The 23,286-nt window shown below is 41.1% G+C and overlaps 1 protein-coding gene across 1 annotated transcript in view; it reads right to left on the reverse strand.

Annotated features, from left to right (window-relative positions):
• Window positions 1–23,286, reverse strand: part of LOC143346715 (uncharacterized) — a 46,721-nt gene that overhangs the window by 14,319 nt on the left and 9,116 nt on the right. The window contains exon 2 of the mRNA XM_076775104.1: window positions 13,518–13,690. Coding sequence (XP_076631219.1) covers window positions 13,518–13,690 — 173 coding nt within the window. The remainder of the gene's footprint in view (window positions 1–13,517; window positions 13,691–23,286) is intronic.

The raw sequence follows: 23,286 nt of genomic DNA on the forward strand, positions 1-23,286 counted from the left end.
GCCGGAGACTTTAATGCAAGCACCGGTCCACACCGGGTTCCCTCGATCGCGCGTGGAAATGGCCACGGCCACTGCGATTCGCATCTGTTCGCCACTAATCGCTACAACGTATTTACCGGGCATTATCGAGAGCTGTTTCGCGTCAAGACCAGTTCGTGTTTACGAGCCCGCTTATCTTACCGCAATAAAAACGATATTGCTTGTCTCGTTTCTACGGTTCGCGAGCCACGGTAGGAGGGTGTATCCCGGGGAAACAATGGGTAATTAAAACGACTGAATTTACGCAGCGAACGTTACCTCCTTCTCGACCCGTGACACGCATCCTTCGTCCTTTATCTCTGCTCGACGACGCGCCAGAAAATATCGCCTCGATCCACCGAGATACCATTCAAAACTCGACTGTGCAAAATTATTCCGTCGATGCGATTCTTTGGTCGAACAATTTTTTCGGTCGTTTTTTCGTTTTGGTTCGCAGAAATTATGCTAATCCGTTCCTATGTTTCCGCTCGTCGATATTTAAATTCAACTGGACACGCGTAGCTGATCTTTCTCACGATTGACCAAAAAAACGTTTTCACTTTTGTTCCGCTAATTTATACATGGATTCAGTTATCATTTCTCGTATTGAAGTGAAATATGACGATGTAAATTGTTCAGTGTTGTTTTAATGCGTTACACAGTGATGTATATAGATAATTTCCGTTAGGATGAGTTACTTCTTTCGTTGTTCTCGTATTTGAAGTGAAACATGTACCTACGATAATGTCAATTATTTAGCGCTCTTTTAATGCGATACATAGCGATGTTTACAGATAATTTCCAGTTAGGAGAGTAACTTGTTTCGTTGCCCTCGTATTTGCAACTGCTTATTCCCATGTTGCCCATCGAGACGTTGATGGCTAAGAAACTAGAGTCAACGACGATAAATGGATCGAAGTGCGAGGATACTTTGAACTTGGCGGATCGACTCGAGGCGGAAGACGGTGAAAAATTTGCGTGTCGACCGGTTCACGTGTTCGCGGAATACGTTTCGTTCAGCGACTCGCGGCGATGAATCACCGCCGGGTACCGTACGGTTCTCGAAATTCCGCGTTCCTGAGCGCCGCGACGACGAAACGCGAAGGCAAAATGAAAAGAAAAAAAACTATGCCCGAGAAGGACGCGGAACGCGATATAATATCTCGGGAGGCTGCTATTCCCGGTCGAATCGCGTACCCTTTCGCCCGGTGTATTACGCTGCCCGCTGGACGGTAATGGAAAGAAGTTTTGCATATTATGCAGGCCGCGTGCCGATTCTCTATGCATAATGAGGCGTGTCGTCGCTGGACTAAGAATAAAGCATTGCGAATGCGCTGTCATCCGATATTGTATGTGAACGTGGCCTCCTCTTCCTGGCGCAATTATGCGACCGATTCGCGGACTTGCCCCCTCCATTACACGCTAATTATAGTTTCTGATTAGCGCGTGGAATAACTCGAGGGTCATCAACTGTCGTTGCGAGACTCGTGAACGTACGCGGGGTGAAACGCGACGTGTTGAAAACGCTTCGAAATTTGTGTCGAACGATCGAAAACCCTGCAACGAGCTACGATTCTTCTATTACGATCATTCTTTGGTTAAAACAACCTTGGAGGATAAGATTAGGGTTTAGAAAAATGTTTCTTGCTCTCGTGTTTCTGCATTCGTACTGGGTCAGACATTTTAGTGGATTTATTAAATATTACACCTTTTGTCTCTCGGTTGGAATTTATGGACACTTCTCTCAAAATTTTAATAATATTCAATCGATTTTGGTACTAGTATTTTTAGATATTCGCGAATTTCGTCTCCTAAAGAAACTGACTTTCGATTATCACTTTCGATAGCATTTCTTCGATGTTTTTAACGTACGCGAGTAAAATGAAACCATTGCAAATGCTGCAGAATAATACATGCTCCACTGAATAATTCAATACCTTTAATTCTCTCGTTACAATTTGAAAAAATATCGAAAGCACAGAAATTAACAAATTGAAGGTTTCCAGCAAAGTGGAATAATCGCAAGTATGTCAAAAGTAGACGACCATCGACGCGACGAGTCGTCATTGACGAGTTTATAACGCTCGTATTCAGATGCAAAGTGGTTGTTTCGAGCACCCGTTGCTACCATCGTGAAAACGCGTTCGGAAATCCCGACCAGCCATTTTGACGATAAATAACCGTGGCGATATTTTCTCGCTCCGGTACGATCGCTCGAAAATCGGTTTCTAATAATATCGCTTTAACAAGGTATCGTTACGATATTATGACACTGAGTCAAACGGAACACGTTTAGCAATCGACGCGTTTAGTTTGCATTGCAAACGAACGCGAGACGCGTACTTTCTTGGGTTACTGATGAACGTGCATGCGTCCATCGGTTCGATCGACGTTCGATCCATCAGTCAATCGTTCGATCACATTTTAAAGTAATAAAGAAGTTGACTGGTGTTTCATTGTTTTTTCACCTACTCGCGTCCCCGCCTTCTGCTTTGCATTCAAACTGTTCGCCGACGTTGTTGTGACATTGTTTCTTAACGTTGCGATCGTCGATTAGAATCGAACAACCGAATCGATCGCGACGATGCAGATTGACTGGTTCTGCCGCGCAACGCTTACGAGCTGTTACGCGTTTACACTCTCAAACCTTGCTGCACCGATACGAATCATTTCTAAAATATTTTTAGGTTATTTATTAAAACGGTTTAATCGGGCGATTACATTCAAACATCAGAAATAGGCAATTTCGTACTCTACAGGTTCAGTCGATTTCGTAGTTGTATTTTTGCTCCTTTTCCCGTGAAATCTTTATTTTTTATTTCTCATTCGATACTCCACAGAAAATTTCACAATTTTTATACAATATAATATTGCAATACGTCGAAATTGAATTTATTTAACAATTTTGCCAAACTCTTTTTTTCTTCTGCGCTATTATCGCGCAACAAGAAATCGGAGGAGCCTTAATTTCTCCAGGGACTTATTACATTTCACAAAACGAACGAAAATACAAAACGAGGCTCGATTATTCGCGTTAATTGGGGGTGAACGTGTCAAGGATGAAGCAGGGAGATAAAAATATTTCAAAGTATACATTTAATAATTTTTCCCCCAACGTTTTAGGCCTTTGTACTATTTTCTTTGGTTCTGCTTTATTGCAGTCTCTTCGCATGTGCGATCGATGATCGACGGCTGCAAAATTCCCACATTATATAAAACGACACTCGATACTCCGCATTTGATGCTAAGTTCGCACCAACGCGTTACTCGTTATCGAGACTTGAAGAACCTAGTTACACGACACTCGTTTAACAACAATGTTGGTCAATTACGCGCGATTGCAACGTACGTGTGTATTTTTAGCTCGGAAGCCTTCTTGTTCATCGAACCATTATGAAATTGTCGTTTGACCAACTTCTAAATATTTTCAAACGACAATAGCATCTCAGTTAAGAAATTATTTACGACCTGCGACTTGCCAATTTAATTTTACACTTTTCAATTTATTGTTTCGTTCCATTAGTTTGCTTAATATTCGCGGTTTATCGACCGTAAGTACAGTCAAGTACTGTGCTGTGTTATTATGATCAACTAGTTTGCATCTTTAAATATTTTATGTATCAGTATTTGAATATGCAATTTTATGTTATAATAATTCTATATTTTACGACGTATGGAAATAGCTATATTATTAGAAATATTGTACGTCAATTGGCAGCAAATTAAGCTATTATTTCGTTTAAGTATGAGTAAGTGATTGTCACCGGGTGATAACTGGTATCTGAAGACGAATGTATGTCGTAAACGACCGAAACTGCGAGGTAATATAGAAATATATTGTATAATAGAATGAGTCGGTATGTTTAACAAGGAGTTAAATTTAAATTATTAATACTAGTTTTAATTAACCTTGAAAAAGCGTGCTCTTTCATCTCGTGAACTATAAATGACACGAAATTAATACTAATAATTTAACAGGTGGCTATACTATTATGTTTTACTTTATATGTTAAATCCGAGACCCCACTTGGGGTCAGGGGAAGTTACTCGTACAAACTAAATTGCAAATCTTATATGTATAGGCAAACTCTTTCGCCGTAACAAGCACGAAGACATATGATTTTCGTTATAACTATATTGAAGGGAGCCCAAATTAAAGGTCGAAACGTTTGTCGAAAGGAAAATAAGCTCGCTCGGACTATATCTGCTATAATCAAAATTACCAACCGCATCGACCGCGAGGAATCTTCCTTCGAAAAATAAACGAAACGAAATTCTGGCTACCCGGTAACCCGTTATCTTCTCCAATTTGCACCTCCGTTCGACAGCCAAATTCGATTAGAGGAGAGCAAAATCAGGGATTTCGCTCGAGGTGATAGCAGAGATCAAGAGCATACAAAGAACGACCACTCCTCTCTATTTTGATGAAACTTTAACCAAAAATTAAACTAAATGATATCATTAATATTATTTGTAATATTGTCTGATCACCTCTGAGGCCACTTTTGCTTGTTTCAGCGACTGCTAGAGCTTTGATGCCAACTTTGTGAAACACCCTGTACAGCGCAAAAACACTCGAACGCCGCGAGCAACCTCCAACAATGTTCTCGCGTTCTGACAATGACGAAACAGAACCAAAAGGAGAAAAACCGAGCCGTGAGATTATAAGGTTGTTAACGACGTTCTGTTTTCTACCAACTGAAACTCGATGCAAATTACATCCGTAACATACAGACCGGCATGCTAATAACCTTGCGGTAAATATCGTCGTGTATTTCGCCGCTAGAACCGCTTATTTCGTCCGCGAGATGCTTGCTGATATTTTTTTTTCGTCCAGTGTGTGCATTCACACCATTTTTCGAACCGATCGAAAGAAAGAAATTCGAACGTTCAACACGAACGCGTACAGGAACTCCGAATTTAAAAAATTATCACGAGTAAAAGTTGTGAATAATAGTCGTTAATATTTTATAGTGTTTAAATGTCCATAGGAAAATATTCATTGGACGACCGAGTAAATTCTTTTTTGCAGAAAATATTCTTATGAATTGAAAAATATAGTTCGTTTCGATAGGAGCTCGTTTTAGATGCGTCCCTGAATTTAGCGCCAACTCGCTCGTTAAGGCTCGCCCGCGATCGCTCGAACGCCATTGTCCATCGACGTTGCCCCGCGACAACGCGAAAAGACATTTCTGTCGTATGCTGATAAGCGGCAATTAACCGAATGATTTACGGACCCGCCACGAACCGGTGCTGGCCATGTTCGACCGATTATTTTGTAAACTCCGGACAGGTACACGAACAACCACAACGACAAAGTCTGATTTACTGCTGACCCTCTTTTTCGCGCTGGCCCGCGGCCGATGTCTCGTTAATTAGGCGCGTTAACAGCACTCCGTGCTCGAGTATCCACACTTGGTTGTTATTGGACACCCGAGCGGAGGATCTCGCGGCAGTATTTTTTACGTCTTACGATCCGATCGATTCTTCCCCGCGCGATTATCTATTCTTTTCGTTCGCCGCAGCTGTCCATTTTTAATTATCGTCCGGCGAAAACGGTTTACAGGCGAACTTTAAACAAATATACGATGTAACATGTTGTCAACTATTTATAACGAAGCTTATTTTAATTTTAAAAAATAGTAGCCGCTCTTCGAACCGTATCTTGTAATTTCATTAAGCAGCAAAGTGGTCAAATAAAAAACTTTTCATGGATTTCTCTTCGAATTTATTTTTCCATTTTGGGAACATTTCGAGGACGTCTATAGTCTTTTATGTACATAATTATCGTTTCAAATTGTACTCAGACTATGTGGAATTCATATATAAAAGCAATATTCTGAATTTGCGAAACAGGTGAGTCTCGAACGCGAAAGACACCCAGAGTGCTCGATCCCGCCATTCGACTGTTCCATAAATAGTTTCTGCTGCGATCGGTTTCTCCAGAACTAGCAATCTGTTGCTTCATTTACATACATATGAGACTTCTTGCTGTTTTGCATTATTAACTCTCGCTTGCGCCGTGCGGCCGATTGAATAAAAACAATTTTTGCAATGCTCCCTTATGGGGGCATCTGGCAGTACAAACTCGGTTACTCGTTATTCAGTTTGACTATCGCGTACAAAACAGTAAAACATTAAAATCTCGATTTAATTATTAATCTACACACGTACAAACTGATTTTGAAAAATTGGCTAAAATCGAGAGAAAGTCAAATGAGTATCTGGAATATTTTGGATAGTTTAGTAAATTCTCAACAACGTTTATAGCCTCGGAATGCTAATTGTTACGGGCGATCCGTGATGGAGGACTGTAAGAACAGTGTGTTCGATCGACGAACGGAGCTCCTCTCGACGTTTCCTTTTAGCTCCATTGGGTTTTGCAGATGTCAATCACTCCTGCCTCAACTGGTCACTTGTTTCTGATTTATAACCGTGTAACGGGTCTTGTTGCTCGCGTTGGGGCTTCTAATGGACCGAGGACAACCGCGTTCATAAGTCAGAATTGCACGATGGGTGGTTCTATTATGCAAACAAACGTTTAAAAATAACCGATAATACTCGGTGCATCTAACGCGGCGATCGTTTCATTGATATCTTGATGCGAAATAAATTCGCTTAAGTGAGAGATACTTTTCGAGTTTCTTCGAGCTTTCGACGCTGTGCAACTTATTCCTGTCAACGCAGATAGCGTCGACAAAATCTAGCAATATATTTTGCATGCTTCGGTTACCTTGCAACATTGCGACAAAAATATTCCGAACGTTATAAATAATGTATCAAGCGCCCAACTCGATCGCCTCAAATTATTAACCGAAAGAATATTTTAAACTCAAGCGGTACGATAATTAATTTTCTCCGTAGACTTTTCGTTATTATTAATATTTCATAGCTAAATTGATTCGTTGCAAGTGATTTTAAATATAAGCAATGGAAGACGAGACGATTCAAAAATCGAGAACGGACGGAGGGTGGTGGACAATTTGCTTGTCGAGGCGCCAGGAAATCAATCGAACGTAATTTTCAATTAACGTGTCTTTGTCGAGCAGTGGACAATACTGGTAGCCGGCTGAGTTCTACGCCGTCAGGTTTGCCCACACGGTTCAGCGGAAAACGCGTCGAAGTAGCGCGGCACGCACGATTAATGACCCGAATCATTTCCCTGCCGTGCACGCTTTTAAAATTGATACGACGCTGACGACTTTAATTGATTACGAGGCAACCGGAAGGCGATAAATCTCCGTTGGCTGGATTTCGATCAACGTTGCGCCTATGATTAATGTCGATGTTGCCGTACAATGTTGATGATTCGGCCACGAGCACACGATGTGTCGTTAGAAACGAATCTTCCTCTGCTTTCCCCAATAAATACACGACAAACGACGCCTCGTAAACGTTCCAGGCGAGGAGAAAAAATTTATTAATCGGAGTAACGTAACAACAATGACTTTACGCCAAGAATGCACAAGTATCGCGCCACTATCGCGCTGGAACAGTAATTCAACGCTGGAGTAGCAATTTTTAATAAAATTCTGAAGAATTTAATCGATTGGATTTTTGCAAATTTACCGTGGTTTTCTATACAAAGAATGAATAAACATGATTTCTGTGGGCCTATTTTTTAATAATTACGGTCTATCTTCTAGAAGGAATTCAAAATGGATAGATAAATTCTCGACTACCATGTGACAGGATTTAGCAGAATGAACTATAAAAATTCTCGAGTTGAGATGTTGAGGGATATAAATTTGAAAAATTGATTAATCAATGTAACGTAATAAAATTGTGACAAATTAAGTCGACTGGATTTCTGCAAATTTATCATGGTTTTCTATATAAAGAATGAATAAACATGACCTCTATTGGATTGCTGTGAGATTATTTTCTAACAATTATTCACATGGTTTTTCTGATACATATGGGTGACAGGATTCACTACTATGGAACTAGAAAAATTGATTCTCGAGTTGAAATCTCACGGGAAATAAATAAATAAAATCTGCAAAATAAATATCGAAATAAATTTAAGATTACGTAATTTACAGTGGCCTCAAATCGAAATTGCAGTGTCTCGGAATATTATACGGTTTTGATCTGTCAGTGATCGCGTTTTTAGAATCCAGATAATTCTTTTTGACCGTGTTTTTGATGCGAATCGTCGATAATCGTCGCGTAGTCGATCCCATTGTCCAGCTGTTCGTCGTTATCGTTCGATTTTCATCTTTCGTTCTCGTTACAAGACGCTCCTGTAATTACGCAACGCGAGACGCACGCTGTCCGCTAATTGCGACGCGAAAGCGCGCAATAAAAAAACGCCGATGAGCGATGCAATAAAACCGCATTTGCATCTGGGTCCCTCGGACGAACCTTTTCCGCACACGTGACTCTCGCCCGACCGAACAAATAGTCTCTTTCTTACCCAGTGCAATTGTACCGCGGCCGATAACAAAAAGGGGAAGAGATACTTCACTTTTAATTTTTCCAACGCGCGTAAAAAACGGAACAACTAACCGAGGATAATTGGACGAGCCGGAACCAGGCTCGCCTAGCCCGTAAAAACCGAACGACACAATTATACACCTTCTTCCCGTTCTTTCGACGTAGAAATCGGTTCCTGATCGATTATCGCTCACCACTGCCAGGCAGAATACGCAGAAATCTATCGGAAACCGGGCAGAAAATTTTCTTGCGCGGGTAAACAGATTTTTGAAATACGTGTTTTTGTAACGAAGTGTCATAGAAAAATAAAAAGATACTAGAAATATTTCTGATTCCTCGGTGTGTGCTTATGTTTACTATTCACTTAGACATTTGTGTATCAAAGTTTGACGAAAGAAATAGAGCGTCGAGAGTCGAACGAGCCCAATTAGCGCATGTTGCTTGCACCGATAATTAAATTACCTGATCGAAACATCGAAGCAGAGGAATAGGAAGGAAAAGGAACAATGGAATCGTTTGCGTAAGACAAAACGCACCTGTTCATAGGGAACTCATCCGGGAGCGGAGGATCGACGATTAAACGATATCAATCACGAGGCCCGTCGTCTCTCCAGAAGCCAATCAACGTTCGCGGAGGCCTCGTAATTAGCGGTTGCATCGTGCCTTTCCCCGTTCCCCACGACAAACGGACGAGCGCGGCCGAACAAACGCGCACAACCACGAAGCGTCTTGTTCTCGCGCTTGTTAAGATTCATAAAGCGGAGCGTGCGTTACACGCGACCCGGTGGCCCTCATTAGGGGCCTGATTACGTGCGATTAGCCCAGCAATTACCCGGAGAATATATTACGCGTAAGTCGAGCCGCCGAATCACGATCGCGCCGCGTCCTTTTCGACATCTTTTTTCTCCATGGTTTTTCCACCCCCAACTAATTACTCTCAGGAGGTGAAAAGGAGGTAAAAAGATCTACCTTCATCCACCGTTTAATTACTAGCAATTTCTCGAATCTATTTAATTTTATTTAAATCGGTATATGCGATGATACAAATATGGATTCCTTTTGAGAATACTTTTTTCTTTTCGATGTCTTTCTCCTCTCTGGCTTTTCCACCCCCCAGCTAGTCCTTCTTAAGGGGGATAAAAAATCCACCTTCGCCCAGCATTTAATTACAAGCAATTTCTCAAATCTATTTAATTTTATTTAAATTCGTATTTTAGAAAATTTGTTAATTTTATATTTTGTAGAGATCAAATTTTTATAGGGGGCATGTAAACTTGTTAATATAAATTTTACTGATACTGTTCGAGAGTAGTATACGAGTTAGCCTGACTCTTGGAAAGTAAATTTCGTTTTCGAGGAAATTCGAGGCCCCAAAATCGTCTTATTAACGAGGTCCAAGCGTCGCGACGCTAATTCCTCGAGCACGCTCGCGTAACCCGTCCGGATACGCTCGCGCGATTCCGCGACGCGGAAGCGTTTGATTAAGAGGATCGTTAGGCCGTAGCCGTGGAAGTGTTTTATGGCCGAGCCATCGACGACCGGTGCTGCAGCTTTGTCTGTGACGAATTGGCTTTCGATGAGTCTTTCAGGTGGTCTGCGCTAGCTTCACTTCTGATCGTTTATTTCCTTTTTCCCGGCCCTTCGATGGGAAATCGTGTTTCGCGGCGAACGGTCGTTCATCCCTCTGACAATTAGCGCTTTATTTGCAGATGTCCACGTTCCTTCCATCAAATCCATTGCAATCGTTTCGAATACTCGGAGAAGAAGGGAGATTTCAAGACAGGTAAGTTTGAAATTAATACTCCTGGGACTTGAAAGATATATTCAAGTTAACCTCGTTCTTCTACTGATGAAGAATTAATTAGCAGTCGTTTGTACTTTTATGAATTGATATTAATACTGAGTCTGATTAATAAGTGACTGAGTTCTACAGGACTACCGAGTGTCACGAAAATTTCCTTAGCAAATTTCATTGGGAATTTTTGTATTAAAATTGAGCAGAACGCGAGGAAACATTGATCTAGAATCGAATAGTTCAGAAATGACGAAAAAAAATGTTACAGGGCAGTCGCCTCGAGTGTCCTCTTTGGTAGTGACTGCTATGTCGGTTTCTCTTGCCAAGAAATAATGGAAAAACCTAACATTCTTGAGCGTGGACGAACTACAATGAGAAAACGTCGAACACCTGACGCGATAAAATTAGATTACAACGACAAAACTGCTTGTTTCTACACCTACATCTACTAACACTCTCTTTCCTGTTTATTTAAATAAAGAAATATTAATTTATATCAAAATAAAGAAATATGAAATTCTCCTCTGAAGAAGAAATATCTATTATTTATTTCGCTACAAAATTTAATAAGCACACTCATGGTAATTAGGATGGACAAGTTGCTCGCGGTTCGACCTGTGTAATTGCTTCCACGACAGTTCCAGAGCGTTTGGCTCCGCGTAACTCGACTCGGTTACGTTCGTAAGATATTACATCCGTCGGCAATTAAATTATCAATTAAATCCACGGAAAAAACCGTGGTCGAATTGAAGCGTCAAAAACGCAACACGTCGCGACGGAGTTTAATTGGAATCGGGGGTAATTCTCGCGCCCAGAAATCATGCGACATCGGTAATCACGGGCGTTGTAGAATGCGGGCGAATAAACTGATTTAAATGTTTACTCTGCTTATCTCGTATAAATTGCAAGCGTGCATAATAAGTTTAATTAACGTACGAGTTAAGGGCCGCCTTATAAAACGTGCAACACGCAACCGTCCGCGCCGTATTTAGAGGGTCATTTATTCATGTGGGGGATGTAAGTGGTGGTTTCACTCGAGTTGCTCGATGGTAATTACGCTGGGAACACAACTTTAACAGCCTAATGATGTTTTCTAATCTTCGAGGGAGAGCCTTTCTTTTGCTTGGCAAACGCTACCACCGAAATATTTACTCTTCGAAGGTTCTTATTGGGAAAAGACACGATTGTCTCTGGCGTCCAAGATAATCGCGTCTCCGATTAATCCGTGACATTTCAAAACGATAATTACTGTCAAAATTTCGTGTCGAAGGAGCCAGGGGCACGATGGACCGAAAAGGAAGCGACGAACGAAGAAGAGGACACGACGAGAGCCTGTTTCCATCGCGGCACCAAGATGGCGTCGAGGTTGGCTCCTCCATTCTCCCGACTTAATTCACAATACCACCCTCCTCGTGTCTCCCCCTCTGTTTCTCTCTTTCTCCCTTTTTTGGTGCGCGTTACGCCCATGGAATACGTAACGCGACGCGTGTGATATATGCACGTAATGCATCTGGAGCGTCCAGCACGCACATCGCGTGTGTATACGTGCTGGGGTATCGCGCACCGCCGAAACCCGCCTCGCCATCCCTCGAGATCCTAAGTATTAGCATATCAATCCCCTCGTTATTCGGCCCTTCGACTCCGCGAACGCGCCATTAAACGACGAACGAAGGCTACTGTTCCCCGGACGAGGGACAACGGAAACTGCCGATGGGATCCAGACTGTATTTTAAACTCACCGGATACACTGCAACCCCCTCCAGCTCCAGGGCGTAACAATTGCCGCGCGGAAAGAGAAATCCGATCGTTTTTCTTATTTAAAGAAACGGAAAGAAACCTCACTTGGAGAAGAGAAGTCGCATAGTACATCCCGTTCATATCGATGGCGGCATTTCAATATCTTATTATACACGCTTTCACTGCCTAACCAGACGATTCGATACCATATTATACGCTCGTGATGCGTAAACAGGAAAATATATTGTAAAATATGGAATTGAAAGTAACCGTGCAACGGAAATGAATGTCACCCGTATTTAGAAAAGGAGTTATTTTCCAGCACATTAACGTACGACTTCGTACACTTTGACGATGGGACAATACTTATCGTAATTATTGTATACGCCAGACCTTGTAAAAACTTTGTTCGATTATTATTTGTTTCGTACGTCGAGCGATTTACCATCGAGAGGATCGTTGGAACTCGAATAACAGAAAGGTTTCGTCTATATTCGTGAATACAAATTGACTGTTCGTACTTTTAAACGATGCAATTTGACGCCGGCTGAGATTCTTCGCACCCTCGTCATTGAGTGTAATTACCGTTTTAATTGTCGGGCAATTAGACGCGACGTAATCGAGCCTGCGGCCGGATGTTTCTCACTTTACAGATGCAACTTTTGTGGAATAGTTTAACGAAAGTACCGCTGAATCAACGACACGATCAACCTCTAAATTACTTTATTCACCTTCCATGGTACGAAACGATTTCGCAGTTACGAAGAGAGGAAGAGAGAACTAAAGAAGAAGCAGTAATATTATTTAAAATACTATACGGTAAGATTCTGCGATCTCTCGTTCGTTTTTGTACATCCAAATTAATTCTTTTGCGGGAAGCTAACTAAACATTACGATACGTTTTCATTTGCATAAAATAAAAATTCATGGTCGTGTAAGAATCAGTGTTATAAATTTCTTCATATAAAATTTTTCGAGACACCAATTAGAGGTAAATATACAATTAAGGCACGATTCGAAAGTTAAAAATCGTGCAACGCGCGTAATTTATGGAATTGCAATCGCACAAGAAGGATGGAGGGGAACATAACTTACGAATTCGATCGAAAGGAACGTTGTGAATTACGTTGACGGCGCCGAAACTCGATGGCGAACACACTGACGATATGGATCTTAGGGGGAAGGAAATTGCTAGTTAGTAACATCAACCTACAATGTTTCTTTATCTTCCACTTTCGGACGATTACAATCCTATAAATTATGTATATTGTATAATTTTTAATTTTCCAGTTTACTTTATGGTATAATTACTTTTCGAAAAGAGAGCCACGTGGTCGAAACCATAAACTACTTAATTTAAAATTTGTCGTCTTATTTTTTGATCTGATCGAAATTCACAAAGACCACCTGTCATTACGATCAATCAGAAGATTGATCGAGATTCGTCAAGTTCTGGGTCGAAATTCGACTCGACGCGAGACTCATGAATTTCTCTGGTCGCGATTTGATTACAAAGGGTGAAACGTACCTGTGTTTCCGTCAACGAGAGCGCCTGCGCCAGCTGCTTCCTCTCAGCGCCCACCACGTAGTGATTTTTCTCAAACGCGTGCTCGAGTTTCAGCAATTGGCTGGGGCTGAAAGCTGTCCTTATTCTCTTCGGTTTCCTAAATGGCTGCAGGAGGAACCCAGGGATGTCGGGACCTGGAACAAACGCGATCCCGTCACTAAACGGTGCGTAATTCGACGTCCATTTTGGACCAGAGCTTAATCTCTGAGACGAACGATCCAAAGAATTTTTAAAAATCTTTTTGAAATTACTCACGGATCGAGCCAGCAATAATCGCTCTAGTATAACGTCGGTTATTTCATTTAAAAATTAATTACAAGCTACCTGGCGCGCTAATAGACGAAGATTCGCGCCCATTTCGTGTCTCGAAACCTTCCAAAAAGCTGCCTCTCGAAACGACCAGGGCAACCAAAGCGTAAATTAACGACCTCCGGCCCTGTCTCGACCACTTTTCTCAAATTAATTTCGACTGTTCGACCAGGGGGGGAAAAACGTCCGAAGAGTCGAAAGCACAAACGACGACCGAGAACAGGTGGACATCGATCTTCCAGCGCGTTCATCAAATTCCATCGTGCAATTTTTCCCAGCCGTAGATGGTAAACGATAACGCGATGCTCACGGATAATTCATTAAGGTCTAATTAATTTTTAAACGGCGTCATCGTCGATCCTGTCCGCGCGTCGTCACGAGGGTGAATAACGACACGCAAGCCTGATTCGCTCGCGAGTAGGCCGGGTATGCATAAACGAGGAAAAAACGAGGCGCACGATCCGGTGGTTACCTAGAAGTACGCTCGGGTAATTGAGTATTCTACCTCGAAAGAGTCGTGTCGATCGGCCGATACCTGCGTCTGCCGGAAGTCGGCCGGGATACTTTGCCCGGAAAGCTCGCCACGATAAATCGCTCGATCCTGCCGCGCGCGCGGCTCCTGAGCAACGCTGCGATCCGAATCGAATCTGAAATTTTCCTGCGTCCTTTCCCGTGTTCCTATCGCGCCCGCGTAGAATTCTAATCGATAATAGGTGCTACTCTCGTCGAATAAAATCGTGGAACACGATTTAAACTTTTTCGGGGCAGAGCTTTCCTCCTGTTTGCCTGGAATTTTAATCGGTAATGGTTAGCGCACTCGTTGAATAAAATCTTTATCGGATAGAATGGTTTCTAATTGCCTCTATAGGAATGGCGGACAGTTCTAAACGATCAATATTTAACGTAGAATTTTAATTAATAATAGAGGGTACTCTTGTCAAATAATATCTTTATCATGTAGAATTTTTTCTAATTGCTTTTGAGGGAATGGTAGACATTTTAAAAGACCAATATTTAATGCAGAATCTTTCCAAATTGCTTCTGTGGAAGTGGTACACAGTTTTACTTAAAGGACTATTATTTATCGTAGAATTTTAATTCATAATAGAAGGTGCTCCTGTTGAATAAAATCTTTATCAAGAAGAATCTTTTCTAATCTGTAGTAAGTGCTACTCTTGAAGAATAAAATCTTTGCCAAGTGGAATCTTTTTTAATTTGAATCATTAACGGAAGATACTTTTGTCAAACAATACGAGTGAAACTCGATTTATAAATAAATAAATCGCTGCGTGTAGACTACAATAAAATTTCGTTCGCCTCGAATCTGGAGTAACTACTTCATACGGGGTAAAAGTTGGTAAAATAAAAGTACTTAAAGAGGTTTGTTATCCCGCGAAAGTGCTTTCTGCTTTAAAAGTGCATGTCAGTCTAAAAAATGGCGTAAAATCACCGGCTGCCGTGCACGGGGAATGTTAACATTTTATCGAAATGGTCGTCGGGGCAATTTTCTTATAACTAATAACAACGAAGCTGGAAAGTTCGCGACGAACCGCTCCGGGTAACATCGACCTGTAATCGCGAACACGTACGTTTCCCAATAATGCATTATGCACGCGCGATGAAGTAGACGTTCAACCGAATCAATTCGGCGGAGACTGAAGTACTTGCTTTATTAATTATTGAATCTCCGTGATTGTTGTGCGAAGGCGTTGTTTTTAATGTCGGCATAAAAAGAAGCCGCTACTATTCGCGCAACAACCACGCTAATGATCCCGGCAGATTTTATCGCGTAACGACAGCAATTATTAATAGATTATCGAATCGTATTTTACGCGAGCTTGGAATAAACGCGTTTAGCGCGACGAGAGACTCTCGCGAGCGTCTTTAGCGATAATTGATTAAATATGATAATCTTTCGGAGGGGCGAGACAAGTTTGTCATAACCGATTACTCGCGTATGGGAACTTTAAGGCGCTCGACCGGGAATTATCGTCGAGTTCCATCTAACGTCAAACGGAATTAAATCACGCTGGAGATACGGTAGACATCGATTATCGTTCATTTTGTCGTATCGGTTGCGAGTATAGAGGAAATTTGACGAGTTTTTTGGTAGAAACTATATTCGAAGGTGAATTTTAAGTCGCCTAGTTTGGAGGTTTGTGTAATACGAGTTTTGGTCTCGTGGCAAATTGCACGGTTTCGCTCTGACGTTTGGAGGCGTTAATCATCGGGCAATTTAAACGAAGAGCGGAAACGAAGTGGAGGAACGACACGATCGATCCTTGACGCTGTGACAAGCGAGAATCGTCGTCTAATCGTGGTCGAAGCATTGTTTACAGGCGGCCAAGGCAGCCCGATCCATCAAGGATGTAACTTACGCTGCGTAGCCAAGTCGTATGTAAGAATGCTAGCACGTGGAAACGCATCTTGCTCGAAGCTTACGCGTGCATACGTGATGTGGCCATTAAAGCGGGTCGCCGGCGACCTTCTGCTCCAAGATACGCGTATCGTGCGCGAGCCTAAAGACCCAGTTAACATTTCAAGTATTTACGCGAGTCTTTGCATAGCGATGCGAACGGCGATCATTGAGACGTGAACGGGAACAGGAGACTTTGATTAGCCTACCGATCGTGTTTCCTGGATCGGTTTCGTTTCATTCACTTTCTTCCACCTATGCAGATTCCGCGAACTATCCGCCAGAACACGCCAAGTTTCACTAATCTCCCTTATTTCGTTCTACGATCTAAATTTTTGTATCTATTCTTTATCTTTTATTCGTAACAATTTCACAAATTATATCCACTACAAAAATTCCAAATGCATTGAGTTTATTATCCCTGAACGAAAATATAATTTTTATGCAAATAAAAAATTTCATCTATTCTTTGTTTTGTACGTCCATTTTCGTTTCGAGGTAATAAGCTCATTTGCAATTAGTTCATTGCTTTGAATATCTAGAAAAAAGAATTGATAATAAATTGCAGTCTACCATAATTTCAAAATAAAATATAAATTTTCATCGATAGGATGCCCAAGTGTGCTATGTGAGATCGGTATCTCTTTAAAGAAAGGTCATATTGAAGATCAAAAAGAGAGGAACAATTATGGTACAATATTAAAATTAAAAGCTATTTCAGGGTAGGAAAAATTTATTTTCCCTCTTAAGCAAATGGTTGTGTCTCGAACGTCATTTTATTCTGTAAATTACAAATTTGTGTCATTAAATATTTCAAGATAAGAACCTTAGTATCGTCCCCTAGTTTTCAAACCTGTACTTTCGCAGTCCTGGAAGCTTTGCGTTACGAACGATTTAAACTCTTCGTCTCTCCTTCGTGCAGCCCTGTCAGTTCGCCCCTTAATAATTTCCTTTGGTACTTGTCGCGACAGACGCTTTAGCTACAATTTTATTTTTCCCTTAACCCTCCATTTAACCTCTTTATTCTTTATCTATCACTATCACATGTTTTCTCACAAAAATCGCATCGTTAACGGATCACTAGGCGCTTCCTAGACGTCGACCACGGCCGTCCCGGTCTCGTCCTGACTGCCAGGAGAGGAAGGACGAGCCCGAGGTGCAGGACGAACCAGGAGAAAAGGCGAAGGGAGCTGCGAGCTAGACGGCCTGTAATTACGCGAAGGCTGTGCTCGCTCGCCGCCCAGAGCGACTCGAAATTACTCAAAAATAAGACCAAATCGCGAACGTATCAAATTATATCCCCGCCGATTCCCCTCTCCTCTCCTTCTCGTTGGCGTTTCTCCGCGTCGACGTGAAAACCATCGCAACGGCGCGCCGTCGTCCCGGTGCCGTCGACCCCGTGGCTAATGCATTTTTAATTGTTCGAAACGCGCCCGTGAACGGCGCGACGCGATGCAAATTTTTCTTTAACCACCATTATTTTTCAATATTTCTATCTAAATTATTGATGCACTCTCGAATCCTCGGAATTTAAATTAAACAATCCCATACACAAATAAGTTCGCAACGAATACTGAAAAGTATACGATTTAAAATTAAAAGCAACAATGTCGCACAGTTTTTAATATTTCTGAATGGGAGAAAAATACTGAACGTACTTCTAAAATAAATATACCTGGGGAAAAAGTGAAATTCTAGACAGGAACACCTCAGGAGGTGGTCACCGGTAATCGGCACTTTGAGCTTACAACGCGATGCAATATTATTTACAATAGAAGAATCTTAATATTTCTAAAATTGTACAGAACGGTACTTTAATTTGAAATATTGTGAAACAATAAATTCACCAAATTATCGAACATTTTAGGCTGTAATTTGAACCAATGTTGAGAGCATCTTTGGACATAGAAAAGTTTCACTTTTTATCAGTATCTGATACATTCTACTAATAATAAAAGTTTAACAAAAGTTTCTATCGTACAGTTTGTACAAAGTATGGGATTTGGAAGGCGTCGATCGGAATTGGCGCGCAGAATGGCGAAGATAACGATTTTTTGGTCGTCGTTGGTATCCAACCGACGACGAAATATCGAACGTCGACTAGAGTGAATTACGCAGTCGACTAAACAATTAAGAAGCGCCAATTACGGAATTAAGTATGCAAATCAGCCGTCGTATATTAACGACCGCCTTCGTAATTATGCAAATACGCGACAACAATCGACCGCTGCCGACCAAATACATGACAAGGGACACAAAAAACCAGCGGCGTGTCGGTTAAGTTATCGCTAACGCGTTTCCAGCGAGTCGACCAAGCGGCCTATTGAAACTTTCGAGGCGCGTAACACGCGGCCAGACAACCGGAAGACAATGCCGCGGAATTACCATCTGAATCCGCCAACTTCGGATCACAGATTAATCATTTGCGGTTAGAAACGCGCGCTCGAAGACGTGCTAAACACGTCTAGGCGAGTTCATTTTTTCGGTGACGTTGCTCCGCGTTCCTAAAAAGCTTCAACTGGGTCTGCTCGAGTATCTAAAAATCATTCAGTCATGTACGTTAATTATTCCATCGAGTTACGTAACACGATGCTCGTTGAGATTTATGTCTTCTTGGTTTTACAGAACGCGTTCACGAATTTCGAGTAATTACGTATACTATTTATTTTAGTTTTGATGCAAGAGGTTAAAACACTTAGCAAAAATATTTAAGTATCTATCATGAAGTGTTAATTTTTTGATATTTTTATTAGTGAAAGATGGTATGCGTTTGAAGGAAAGTGCATTTGCATTTGTCGGATGCACCGTGAAAGCGACGTAAGAAATTGACATATTCGAGTTCACTCTCCACTAATAAATAACATTTAATGTTGCTCTTCTTGGCAATCTCAGCTTTCGAGTACTACAGTATGAGGCCCACGCTGACTTAAAATATCATTCTCAAGTTGTGAAGCTCTCCAGCGACCTGTAGAAACCTTTAAGAGATGTAATACACCGCGAAACAATGGCAGAATTACCATTTGAACGGACCAAGTTTAAATTACCATCGACTCGCTACATTTCAATTTGCTACTTGTTCTCGGAAACGAGCAAAATTGAATATTATGATTAATTTCAATAAATATGAAAATACAAGATAGAGAACGATAACGAAGAAAATATTTGTTCCAGAATGGAGAAGAGAAAACAAGAGCACGCAAAAACCTAAAGAATGATGCTCGATCGAAAACAATAAAGGAGAGTAGACCAGAAGTTACGTAAGAAACAAGCTTATGATACACAGAGGTGCAAAAAGTAAGGACCAAACACAACACTAGGAAGTAAATTACTTGTTAAAGTAGTGTAAAAACATCGTCGATATTGGCTGCATAGAAAGTTTATTTTGCACGCGAAGGTGCACGCGGAAAAATAATTAAGCCTTCCAGCGATAGGCAGAAACCTTTATCCTTTCAATAAGCAACGAAACAACAAATTAGCATCCGAATCGACCGGGTCGCGTTCGACGATTAATCGACGCACGAACGCGAAGATTTATTAATTGAAACGATGGCGACTAGAGGCTCGCAAAATTGCGACTCGGGCGAATTTCAGTAATTGCTCCATCGAGGTTACTTTTCCCCGTGGATTAACGATTACCAGCGATCGACCGCCGAAACCGGTTGTCTTCGTGCACACGCACAATAACGACGAACCACGGTAACGAGCGATTAGTATTTAATTACACGGCCAGCTCGAATCGTCCGTCGTTCACCGATGCCCGGATACCGACGACGATTTCTCAACGCACGCGGAATTGAAAATCGACCGCGATTTGCATACAAGTCGCTGGTAATGATCGCTTCTAATTACCGCGCCACGAGCAATTAACCGAACAACGATCGACCAACGCGTGCGAACTTGTCCTTAATTTAATTTTTCATTCGTCGATTTAATGAAATTCTATTTAATTTTAATCTTCCAATCATAGAAATAAATCGACGAGTCGCGTTAGAAATTTTTCGTAAATATCGATTTAAAAAAATTCTTCGAGTTACTTTAAGAGTAGATAATCGAGCTTGCTTGGTCGACTAATTAAGGTTTAACAGAGCACGGAACACGCTTAAGATATAGTTGATCGTTAAGTAGCCGACTGAAGGTTATTTATGACGAAGCTTCGATCTGATCTTCCGGTAATAGCCAATACATTTATTAGCGCGATATAACGGCAATTTAAATTCAATGCACGATAGGGGATGCTGGTAGCCAAAAGCAGATGTCCTCGCTGCCACGCGTGTAGCCAATTAAACATGAAAATTTATACTCTATAGAAGGCGTGGGCATCGACGTATTTGCCCAACAATGTTTAATATCCATCGTAAAGCTAATAATCTCGAAATGGAAAGAAAACAATTTTTATTCCACTCGAGTACTATTAAATAATGTCTAATGAAACAATCCTGGATTATGAAAATGAATTTTCTAGCGTTTCGTTACTTTCTCTAGATCATTTCAATTATCATTTTTCCGCCATCTTTTTGTACGGAAGATGCAACATCGAAATCGAGAAACTAGACAGTCTTTTATCTAATAATACCTAATAATATATTACATGTTCCTGGTTTTTACCATTCCAATTACCTAATATTATCATAAATCAAATAACGCTAGAAAAAAAAATGATGATCGGAACCGAACAAAGCCACGAAACTTCGAAAGGAGTTCTCTATCGTTTTAATAATCTATTAAAGACCTTTCGAAGATATGATAACAGAAAAAAGTGTTTAAAAAGATCGTCGTATTCGTGTGCTCGATTTGAAAACATCGTAAGATCTATTGATCGCGACAGCGGCGATTCGAACCACCGATCGAGTGTGACGATTCGCTGAATGAAGACGTCAGTCGGGCGCACAAAGGAACAAGTGAAAAAAATGGCGCGTTACTATCGGCGAACGAGATCGTCGAACGGAGTCTTTTTCGCACGACCAGTCAAACAAAAAGAAAAAAAAGGTAGGGGGACAAAAAAATGGAAGTTACAAAGGGGGAAAAATAGAGACAAACACGGGGACTCGTAGAATCGACGGAGCCGTTTAAAAAAAGTACAGGGCGCTACCAGATGTCATTGTTGGTGGTGGACACCCCACGGTGAGAACGTCACAAGGGTAAACGACACTTTAATAATGCTGATTAACTCAACTATTGTGCTACAAGTATATTCGATGATGGCAATCAAACGCCTGCGCGATCTACGTTGCTCACTTTCTACTCGAGTTTCACTCCAACGTCGCTAAACTGTCGATTTATGCTCGCGGCGAACACTCATTTCCAACCAAACGATTTATTCGAAACAAATAAAGTTCAGATTTGCGTTCAATATTGCGTCGTAACTGTTTTTTTATGATGGAAGAATTTTTTCCAATTCATTTTTCCCTCTCTATATGCGGTGATAGAAGAATTTTTCTATTATATTTTCTCCTCCATGAAGCACCAATTGGTTACAAATACGGTGCATACGATTCCATAGATGGGGAGAACAAAATTATTTTACATAATAAAAATTCCAAAAAAAGAACGCGAAACACCGCTCAATATTTATTTCAATGAACGTTTGGCGTTTGACGGACGAATTGCTTCGAATATTTTCAAACGAAAACAGAGTCGAAGTACACGATGACAGTTTTCTACGTTCAGCTTTCACAGAAACTTCGCGTCGAACGAACTTCCTTCGAGAATTAGCATTTCCAAGCGAACCGGTGTCTCTTAACTCTACGCGAACGTTTCTGAATCGTGCCGTTCCGCGTCCGACAAGTTTCGCTTAACAAAAGCGTAATTACTCGGAATGGCTAATGGTAATTGCTCGTGACTTAACTGCAAAGGTAATTCCCTTTCGTAATATCAATTCTCCGTAAACAGTGTCGACGCTAGACCAGCGTGCGATTCACTATCGCGTCCGCTTCATTTGCGCAATCGCGTATTAAAGGCAATTAGTATTGCAACCGTTCGTTTGGTGTTCGAAGACATCATTAAGAGGAATCACTTCGTGCCAATTAATATAAAACCCATCGGGTGAACGCGAGCTCCTGACAAATATACGGTCTGCCTAAACTCGTGATACGCCGCGGAATTTAATATTTACTAAAAATTAATCGAAGTCAAGAATACGGCGCACAAATTCACCGGCTAACGAGCGGCCAAGAATTATGACTAATTATTTTAGACACGCATGTTATGTACTGCTCTTTCGCTGATAGGCCATATTCTTCAATTACTTCAAGCATGATTCACTATCGTATATCGCTAATTGCGACTGGAAAAGAGATTTCGAAATCGCGGTGCTTACTTTAAACTAACATCGAGCTAACCCTCGACCGTATGGATATTCTACTAATTTGACTAAATACACTTTTACAAACGTTTTAGATAAAAGAACTTACTTAAACCGATATAGTCCAACGTTTAGATTCAACAGATTCGAGTGCAACTTTTTTATAACGGTTGAAACCATAGTTTTGGATTTTAGAATCGAAAATTTGTGAACTATAAATACTATTTTTGGTTGTTAACCGATAGTTTGCAAGAAATCGTAATTTTTTTTATTGTATCGCGTATTCTTGCGTGTCATTAGACCGTCGCTAATCGCGCCCAGCATTAAAGTCTCCCAGTTGTCGATGGCAATTCCTACACGGAAACTCCTACGTCCGTTGCCAAGAGTCCAGAATAGAGGAAGACTTAAACAAATATGTTTCGATGTCTCTTCGAACAGCATAATCTATCAAGATCCGCTAGATAAGCGAAGCTGAGCTCATAGCATTGACCATACAAGAGCAATTCGGGACCGGGAAGAACAAAACCGACGATTTCTTCTGCCTGCGATGTGACTCACCGTCAATCGAAGTCACCTGGTCTCGACTACTATCCAAAAACTCCTCCCACTCTTGTCGAATAAAATGAACGCAAAAACGAGCGAATTGTAATTAATTTTAAGTCTCTAACTCTGAAAACGAGTCAAGAAGTCTACGTAGTTTATAA

The sequence above is a fragment of the Colletes latitarsis genome, chromosome 10, assembly GCF_051014445.1.
Source record: "Colletes latitarsis isolate SP2378_abdomen chromosome 10, iyColLati1, whole genome shotgun sequence".
NCBI classification, from domain to species: domain Eukaryota; kingdom Metazoa; phylum Arthropoda; class Insecta; order Hymenoptera; family Colletidae; genus Colletes; species Colletes latitarsis.